Source organism: Phalaenopsis equestris, unplaced genomic scaffold, assembly GCF_001263595.1.
Source record: "Phalaenopsis equestris unplaced genomic scaffold, ASM126359v1 Scaffold000604, whole genome shotgun sequence".
NCBI lineage: Eukaryota > Viridiplantae > Streptophyta > Magnoliopsida > Asparagales > Orchidaceae > Phalaenopsis > Phalaenopsis equestris.
Window position 1 is genome coordinate 148,760 of NW_018165044.1, and position 10,772 is coordinate 159,531.

Genomic DNA, 10,772 nt, shown 5'->3' on the forward strand with positions numbered 1-10,772 from the left:
ATTAAAACTGCTCCAACTTTATTTTTTTATTTGTTAACTCTAATCATAAGTTCTGTGTACAGGAAAAGATCCAGAACAGACTACAAGCCAAGAGCCTGCTATTCCATCAAATCCAATTTTGCCCAACAGTCTCAGCCAGGTAAATCATTGAAAATCCGACATATCTACTATTTCAGGTGTTTCTGCCATCGGTTATTCTAATACTTTGTTCACTTTACAACATGACAAGATTATTATCCATTGCAATTATCAACTCAAACCTTCACTGGGTTCTTGATGGATTCGATAACTAACCTTTAATGTATTATAAATCATTGTTATTATTTATTTTGTTTGTTGACATGTGTACAATTTTTGCATGATGATAATTTCCATTTAGGAAAAGCAATTTAGCGTTAAATTCATGTAACTATTTGGTTTTTGTGTTGTTCATGCTACAATAACAATATTCTTGCAAATATATCCGAAGAGCTACCCAATAACGCATTAATAACATCAATACATGTATACAACAGTCTAATAACACATTCATTTGCCAAATACACATGAAGAACAATAAAATAACACAAACATAACACCTTTGTAACACGAGAAATATTAAAAAATAACACGAAAACCCATTCCTCGCCCCGACTAACCCGACCGTAATCCGGTGGGAATATTCTTACCACATTGTTTCGGTTCCTCCTGTGTTACGCGGACGATTAAAATGACGGTAACGTGGCAGGAATATTCTCCTCGTGTTACTTTTCCTCCCCGCTGCGTTACTTTCCCTCCGCGCTTTGTTATTCCCTCTTGAAGAGTGTTATTAATGTCATTCGCTGTCGATTTAAACACACGTAACTCTGAGGAAATATTCACCCTGTGTTGCTTTTCATTGCGGTTGCATTATTTCGCCAAGCAGATGCGTTATTTCTTCTCATCAGCGCGTTATTTATGTTATTATATGCGCGCAACGTAGGGAGAATATTTCCTTCGCGTTATTATCGCCATCCGATGTGTTATTTTTCCTTTCCATTGTGTTATTCTACCTTTTAACTGGGTTATATCTTTTTTCTGTTGCATTATTTAAATTTTAAAGCTACAAGTACAAGTTTTAGCTGTTAATAACCACAAATTAAATGTATTCATATCTAATATGAGGGATATCACCATGCATATGTAAATAATAAAAAATATTCCAATAACTAATGAAAATAGACATCAGTTCAAAGGTATAAAAAATAAGACAATAACCAATAATATAGATCTCAATACACCAAAATAATTATTACAAAAGTAAAATACAACTGATTGATATGTATAAAAGTAAAATATAACTGATTGATATGTAAATAAGTCAAATATAAATGATTCATATGTACAAAAGTCAAATATAGGTTCGACTGCAATAAAACACTCCCTCCACCCAATTTCAAAAAAAATATTCTTCAAAGACATATATTTACGATTTTTGGCTAGCCCACATGCAAATGGTATAGGCAAAATGTGCCCTAAATTGTACCATTTGATCTTGTTAGTTCAAGTGAGCTTTTCATTCGATTCGCTGAGACTGTATTATGGTTTCCATATACTTACATATAAACATTCCACAGTCGTGGCTGTTACTTTGGGTAGGAACATTACAAGGACAAGTCAGTTTCCACTTATTTATGTTAGAACTAAAAGCATGTCCAACATCTTTCAAGAAATGTCGAACCTGATAAATTCGAACAAGTGTTAGCAATTTATAAATTCAATTCATGTGGTATTGCAGTGTATATGATGTGTTTTTCTTGTGTTACTGCTGTGTATATGATGTGTTATTCTTGTGTTACTGTAGTGTATATGATGTGTTATTCTTGCGTTACTACAGTGTATATGATGTGCTACTCTTGTGTTACTGTAGTGTATATGATGTGTTATTCTACTGTAGTATATATGATGTGTTATTCTTGTCTTGCAGCAGTGTATATGATGTGTTATTCTTTTGTTACTATAGTGTATATGATGTGTTATTCTTGTATTGTTGTAGTGTTATAACTCCTTTATGAATGTAATATGTCGACTGTGTCAAATGTACTCACAATTTTTGTGGCAACTCCTTTATGCATTGGGTTGGGCAATGAATCATATAATTTCCATGTTTTTACTTTCAACTCATATGATGTGTTATTCTTGTGTTGCTACAGTGTATATGATGTGTTATTCTTGTATTGTTGCAGTGTTATAACTCCTTTATGAATGTAATATGTCAATTGTGTCAAATGTACTCACAATTTCTGTGGCAACTCCTTTATGCATTGGGTTGGGCAGTGAATCATATAATTTCCATGTTTTTACTTTCAACTCTCCAACAAACAAAATCCAATGATGGCCATTAACGATAGGAAATAAAATGATTTGATAATTGTACAATTGAAGGAAATTTGGCCAAACAGGAGGCTGGGATGCGGAAAAATGTGCATTTAGAAGTTTAGAGCTTTGGGCTGATGATAATTCGAATATGATTGAACTTAAAACCTTGGTCAATGTAAAACTTGCTCATAGGATTTTCAAAATTCCTATCACCAGAATAGATAAGGATATAATCATTATTAAAGCTTCGGAATGTGATTAAACTTAAAACCTTGGTCAATGTAAAACTCGTTCATAGTATTTTCAAAATTCCTATCATCAGAATAGATAAGGATATAATCATTATTAAAGCTTCATATACAACCTCTCTTACTAAGATAATGTATCAAAAAGTGCACGAATGGACTAAAGTAAATTTGGTAGAACTAATCTAAAACGAGAACTTAACTCCTTCCATGCCCTTCTTTACTTAAGGTTGCTTCCACCATTTGCTTCCTACAGATGATGTCTTGAAACTAAAAGGGCTATGGATGCCTTCTTGTTTGCCTTTTGTGCAAAAGGGAAGTTGAATTCTCTAATCATCTATTTTTTCCTTGTAGTTTTCCCAGCAGATCTAGAGGAAGCTATGTGATGTTTTCAACGTTACCAACCCGACCAATGGGTTTATGAGGCTGGATCAGTGCATGGACTGTTGAAAGTCCCAATAAAATACTAAACACTTAGCAAAAATGGTTGCTTTTTTTTACCATGTGGCCATTTAGATGGATATAAACTCCATTAAGCATGATGAGATCTATGTTGGGGAGGAAAAGGTGGTGCCCAACATACTAGCATTGATTCACATGATTGTTTCTTTTGGTAAAGTCAAAAATAGCTATATTTTAGGAATGCATTACACACTTAATCCATTGGATGTTTAGGACACTAGAGAAGAAGAGAGTGCAACTGATTTTCTGGAGAACACCTCCAAGGCTATGGATTAAAGTAAACACTTATGGGAGTTTCAATGCTAAAGTTACTGGAGATGGGGGCTTATTTAGAAATTGGAATACAAATGTCTCCCCATTTTTCACCTCCAAGGCTGAAGCTGGGACAGTTTAAATGGCTTTAAAATCAGCATTTATCTTGCATGCTTGTAGTTCTCTATATTGACATATGTACCAGATTGCACGCCACATGAAAAGTGCAAACTTGGTCAGAAGGCAAAGCTATATGCTCAAGGCCAGCTCGGTCTCATATAAATCCCCACGATTGCGGAAATTGCTACCTTGTCCCCATTACTCCCAGGTTAACCACGATGCATTTGGCATTACATTGCCAGCATCCGGCCTTGATGTTACTTCTTGCAACAGATTTCTTATTGAATTAGATTTAGTTTCGGCTCGGATATTGTTCGATCAAATGCCCGTGCGAGATTTGATCTCGTGGAATTCAATGATGACAGCTTATTCCAGGAACGAATGTTGTGAAGAAGTTCTGCAATTGTTTTCCGAGCTGCAGAAATCCCAGTTCAAGCCCAATTATACTTCTTTTTCGCTGGTTTTAACTTCATGTGGAAAAGTCAGAGCTTTAGTCCAGGGGAAAACGATTCACGGGCTTTCCATAAAAACACAGGCTTCTTCTAATTTGTTCGTAGGTACTTCTCTTATCACTATGTATTCAAGATGCAGTGCGGCTGATTGTTTGATAAATGTTTTTAAGGGTATAATTTACCCCAACATTGCCTCATGGAATGCTTTAATATCTGGATTTATGTTGAATCGTCAGGTGAGCGATGCCCGCGAAGTATTTGATAAAATGCCAAGCCGGAATGTTGTCTCCTGGACCGCCTTGATAAGCGGTTATGTTGAGGTTAAGAAGATGAGCATTGCGATCGAGCTGTTTGAGAAAATGCCTGTTAAAAATCATGTAACTTGGTGCGTTATGTTGGGAGGGTTTGTTGACTGTAGAAAATTTGGTGAGGCTTTTGTATTCTTCTCAAAAATGCTAAGTTCTGGTGTTAGAGCTACTGTAGCTACTATCATGGAGGTAATCAGTTGCTGTTCTTTTATGGGCAACCTTAAGCAAGGTTGCAAAATCCATGGTTACGTGATAAAATTGGGCTTTCATCTTGATCAGATGATTGAGGCCTCTTTGGTTTCTATGTATTGTGATTGCTTAGGAATGGAGGAAGCAGAATTTGAGTTCAGAAAGATGGAAATCAAGTGCATTGGATCCTGGAACTCTATGTTGTGTGGTTATACGAATAACAGCAATTATAACATTAATTACGCTCAAAGATTTTTTGATAGTATGGTCAACAGAGATAATCTCTCATGGAACTTGATGATCAATGGCTATTTGAAACATAATAGAATTGATGATGCTGTGAAGTTGTTCTGGATGATGCCGGAACCTACTATGGAATCTTTCACTGCTTTAATGTATAGTTACATTAAAAATGGAAATCTGGATGATGCTGAGAAATTATTCTATATGATGCCTAAACGAGATGTTGTGGCTTACACAACTCTGGTATTTGGTTATTTGAGAATTGGCCAATTAGAGAATGCCTTTGAGCTATTTAACAAGATGCCTGAAAGAAATGTGGTAAGTTATAATGTTATGATCTCTGGTTTACTTCATAGTGGAAAGACCAAGGAAGCTTATGATCTCTTCAAAATGTCTCCGGTGAAGGATATTGTCTCCTGGGATAATATTATAGCCGGGTTTGTTCAGAATGGATTATTTGCAGAGGCAATTAATCTTTTTAAGAATATGTCATTGTCTGACATAAAGCCAAGTGAGTTAATTACAGCCAGTCTTCTCAGAGCATCTGCAAGGCTATCCATAAGTATGCACGGGGAACAATTTCATGGAATAGCAGTCAAGTTAGGTCATGAATGTTGCTTGATTGTTGGTAACTCACTCATTAACATGTATGGTAAATGCGGTAATATTTTGATGGCCAAGTTTGTATTTGACCAGATGACAGAACATGATGTTGTGGCATGGAATGCTATAATTAACAGTTATGCATGTAATGGTCTTGGCAAGGAAGCAATTTTGATGTTCGAGGAAATGAAAATGTGCAAAATCAAGCCTGATTATGTTACATTTCTTGGTATCCTTGTTGCTTGTAACCATAATTGCCTTTGTGAGGAAGCTCAGGGTTACTTCGACTCAATGGTGTGTGATTATGGGATAAATCCAACTGTAGCTCATTATTCGTGCTTGATTGATCTCCTATGTCGGATGGGCATGGCTGAGAAGGCAGAGGATTTGGCTCATTCAATGCCATTTGAGACTGATTCCACGGTATGGGCATCAATTCTCAATGGTTGCAGATTACATGGCAATGTCAAGTTAGCAGAACATGCAGCTAATCAGCTATTCTTATGGGATCCCTTAGACCGGATGCCATATAAGCATCTTATAAGCATTTATGAATCTGCTGGTAGATGGGCTGATGTTGAACGTATGAGAAGCAAAATGAATGAACTCACATCCAATACAAGAGCTGGCTACAGCTGGGTTTAGGCTTGCATTGTGGTAACTAATTACCTATCCGTACATCCAAATTGAAGTTTTCAAGTTGCTCTATAAAAGGCTCATTGTGTTATATAATCATGCAAAATTCATGTCATTGGATGGTGGAGACAAAGTCATTCAAATTATTTTTCAAAACACATAGCTCTGCTTGTTTTGCTATGATTCAGATGATGAACTAAGTTGCATTGGTTGCTTGAGCCTGGAGGAAAAACTTTTTTTTTTTCCTGTATAAGATGCAGAGGCTGCTAAAGACACCTGAGACGTTAGACCTTCGATAGCATTTTTCTAGGCTTGATTTTATGAAAATGATTCATTAGTCCAACGGAGCAAGGATTTTCAAGAATATAAGAGGTTCCCAAAGGCTCCCAACAAGAAAATCAGATTCAGTTGAAAAGTAAAGAGGTAAAATTATTACTGCTTTATAATGAATTTTTTCTATTGCATGACAAAGTATTCAAATAACTGGCAGAAATCTTATAACAATAGTTTTACTTGTGAACTCATATTATTGAATCATTTCTTTTGCAGGTTTGGTATTGCTGTGAAGCTTGAGCTTGACCGAGCTACGGAAAAGCAAGAGCCCTTCATGAGGAGGTTTTTATAAGCTTCGTTTTTTTTGGGGGTAGCTTGAACATGCTATCTCATGATGATTCCATTCTACAGGTAACGTAGTGACTTTCTTCTTTCAGGCAATTCCAATGTTATGGCATTGATTTGTTCGAGTTTGATATGCTGCAAAAGTAAATGTTAACTTTCAACATATATAATATTGATCTAGAATATGATTTTTTTCAACAAGAAGTTCTATATGTATTCAAGTAATATACTTAATCAAAATAGGCATTGACAAAGAATATTCTATCTAGTCCTTAAAATTCTAATGTGAACAATTAGATGAAAATCAATTGATATGATTGAATGCTTACCTTGTGCTGTTGCACTTCAGTCATCTACATCTAACAATAGGAAAGAGCACTATCTAATAAAGAATTATAACTTCTTTTAATGTAAGGAAAAAAATAATTTACTCATCCCTACACATAAAATTTTTCATTCATGATTTCACGTAAATTTTTTTAGCTCTTACAATTTTTTTCTCTCTCGTGAAATACATGGATGAAAGTCTTAACAAGTGGTTGTTTTCCTATTTTTGTGTCTCATTAGCATAACCTCCGTACATACACTTTTCCTAGCTTTGAGTCTTCCCTTCAATTGATTCATTTTGGTCCAACATATACCTTTGATTTAGACCTCGACATCTCTTACTAAAGCCACATCCTAACCATCTACACACACTTTTTCTTGTTTGAGTGACTCACACACTTGACCTGAGTGACCTCCACATTCATTGACTTGGTTGATTCTTGTACAGACATTAGATCTAATTCATCTAAATCATAATGCATTGATAATATGGATCCTAGCATGCACAATAAGGTTTGACACATGAGTAACCCTATTTCGGCTGTGTCATTTTAAACTAGAACATTAATCAGAACTATTCACCATTCCCTGTATCTTGGCTCATCTTTCGAATTGCATACACACCTGATGGATCTTACTTCACTTCTCATCAGGTCATAGTATATGCATTGTGCCCTTGTGTATGTCAAACAATCATGATGTGACTCCCACATTGCTTTGATGTGATCTTAACATCACATAACATTTCATAGCACATCATGAACTTATTCTTTTATTTATTGCTTTGCTCGTTAAATGGATTAGCGTGATGGAATATTGGTTCATTCGTTTTTTGATTATGCACATAGCATCACAATCACGCTCTTTGCTCAACTGGGTGTGTGGCATTGCAAATGTTTTCTTGCTTGATCATGCTCGTTGTATCACAACAGTATTCGTTGCTCTATTATGTTTCATGTCGCGATTAGATATTCTACTGGATCACGTATTTCACATCATGGTTGCGCTTATCATTCAATTATGCATCCAATTGTGATAATATTCTTTGCTTAATCGCATGCATCTCGTTGCAGTTGTGTTCTCTACTAGGTCACATATGCCTCATTCCTCTCTTGATCCCGAGGGCCACGTCAAAATTGATTATAAATATATATTGAAAACTCTAATCGTAGGTTCGACTGAAGTAGGGGTGTGAATGAGTCAAACCCGGGCTCAACCCGTGTTTCAATTGTTAAAAAATACAACTATTTGTGTTCGACTTTTTTATATTTCAAACACAAAAAAATTGTTTGTGTTCGGCTCGTTTGCTTAGCGAGTCGAACACGAGTTGTCGGTGAATAAAGAGTCATTTTGACAACCGTAGTCACACGCCCGTTAGGGGTGTAAACGACCCGAGCTTGAGCGAGCCTAGGCTCGGCTCGTATTTGGCTCAATAAAAATATTGATGTTCTTGTTTAACTCGTTTATATATCGAGCTCAAAAAACTTGTTCGTGTTTTGCTCATTTATGCTCATTTATTTTTTGAACCAAACATGAGCTGTTCACAAATAATGAACCATTTTAATAATCTCAGTCAAACAGTAGTAGGATGTTAAGGGTAGGGATACTTGTTCGTGTTTTGCTCATTTATTTTTTGAACTAAACATGAGTTGTTCACAAATAATGAACCATTTTAATAATCCCAGTCAAACAGTAGTAGGATGTTAAGGGTAGGGATAGATTTAAATCTTATTATTTATATTAAAATATTCATTTAAATAAAATTTAATATATTTTTATTCTATTTTTAATTGGTAATTTTAATTGATTATAAATCTTTGTATCCTTGTAGTCAATTAAATTATTTAATAGTAATATTCATGACACACACACACACACAAAACAAGTCGAACACAAACAAACAAATTTCTTTTCGTATTTGGCTTGTTTTGTGCAAAAAAATTATTCATGTTCGGCTCGTTTGCTTACCGAAAGAATCGAACACGAGCTACTTAACGAGCTGAATACAAACTGTTCAAGAACAACGAGTCATTTTGGCAGCCCTAGACTGAAGTACTGGTAGTTGGTTCATGTTATTATAAAGAGAGGTGGATGGCAGTTTGACCCATGCAAACAATAGAGAGCGAGCTAGAGTGAGAAGATAGAGGGCAGAATCAAGAGGCTGTGAACGATTAGGCGAGCTCGATTAGGTGAACACATGAGTCATAGAGCAACAAGACAGATGTGAATCAGACCGAGTGAGACTTCCACAGGTGGAATCGGCCCTAAGGAGTCCTGCGAAGCATATAAAGTCGAAGCAAGGGCATACAAGTAGAATTTGAAGAGAAGATTGAGTTGTGTGTAGAAAGCAAAGGCTTTTCTTCTTTTTCTCTCATTAATATTTGAGGTAAGTATAATTAGGCTTTCTTTTTGCAATTTTTGAACCCTTCAGATTTGTTTACATTTTTTTAAGATTCCGATAGAGAGATTAATTAATCAGTGAAGACAATTTGTCATTTTGAAGAGGGAAGAAAAGGAAAAAGATTATTAAGGTAAGACTTTAAAAATTTTATGAAATTAATTATTTAATGGTAGCAAATTAATACCAATAATAATAATAATAATAATGCTAATAATAATAATTATTTAATGGTAGCAAATAATAATAATAATAATAATGCTAATAATAATAATCATAATAATCATAATAAATTCAAAAGTTTAATTTAATGAAACAAAAAAGAAGAGGATTGAAGCAATAAAATGACTAATATAATGAAATTAGGATAATTTAATTAAATAATAATTTTTATAACTTATTATTTATAAATCTAAAAATATTGTTATGAATGAGAATTAATAAGATATTATGAGTATATATTTTAATCATAGGATTTTAAACTGAATAAATACTTTATTAAATAAAATATTAATTCACTCTAAGTAATTAACATAATTAAAATTACTAATAATATAAGTATTTGTTTTTTTGGCTTCAAATTAGACTTGAGGCCTAAGACAAATCAAAGAACAAACCATTCAACATTGTGTGATTATTCTTACTTTTAATTTGTAGTAAACATTTTTTTTATTCTTAATCAGTTGCATTCATAGTTACTGCTATCTATAAATTCAATTGTCAAGTTATATTTTTATTTATATGTTCTTTTTATTAGTCATATTATTGTGATGATTTTATATTTTAACGATAACTACTATTATGCATTATGTATATGTAATATATTGAATTAAATGAAATGCACATATAAATAATATGAACTGCATTGAGTGATTGTATGTATATGTTGGGCTATGATGGAATCTACCTCTTTATGATACTAGCGAGAAAACGCTAAAATACACGTGCATGTAAATGAAAAAGAATATTGATATTGACGTGTTTTAATTGTCATAATTTTAGATGGTACTCTTGTGATAGTTGTATACTGATTAAAAATATATTGATATGTAAATGAGATACTAAGACAATGAATTTTTAGAATCGCCTTGAATGATCATGTTAGTTAGTTAAACTTTTAAATGTTCTTATATTGATTTACATAAAGTTTAATTGATATGCATATTATATTACTATAGTTTGGAAGTATAAGTATTCACTGATTTTAGTTAGCTCACTCTTGTTTTGAACTAATATTTCATGTTTAATTAATTGATTTAAAAGATGAGCGATAAAAGAAAAAATGTTTATAAAAGATGCGAACAATCATAAATGAAGTAAATTTAATCATGTTACTTTAATTTATTTTCGTTTGACCTTTCATTTTGTTTGAGTTATAAACTGTTAATTATAGGAAATGAATAATAATAGAACAACATGATTATCACCATCTTACTGTTTGCTCCTGTCTTGATTAATTTAATGCTCGGGTTGGGTCGTGAGACGAACCTTAACTGGCATAATAAATATGATAAAAAATGCATTTTCAACAAATCACGATCTACAACAAATTTAAATTAGTATCAAAATGCCTAGCCTTTTT

The 10,772-nt window shown here is 33.6% G+C and overlaps 1 protein-coding gene across 2 annotated transcripts in view; it reads left to right on the top strand.

Moving 5' to 3' along the window:
* The first annotated feature begins 3,370 nt into the window (after positions 1 to 3,370).
* Positions 3,371 to 10,772, top strand: part of LOC110029796 (pentatricopeptide repeat-containing protein At4g02750-like) — a 14,211-nt gene continuing 6,809 nt past the window's right edge. Inside the window, exons 1-3 of one of the 2 annotated variants that reach the window (XM_020732242.1) lie at positions 3,890 to 3,973; positions 4,105 to 6,270; positions 6,397 to 6,531. In XM_020732242.1, coding sequence (XP_020587901.1) covers positions 4,135 to 5,856 — 1,722 coding nt within the window. In that variant the 5' untranslated portion in view covers positions 3,890 to 3,973; positions 4,105 to 4,134 and the 3' untranslated portion in view covers positions 5,857 to 6,270; positions 6,397 to 6,531. Of the gene's footprint in view, positions 6,271 to 6,396; positions 6,532 to 10,772 lie in introns of both variants that reach the window. The other variant, XM_020732241.1, reaches the window with a different exon arrangement.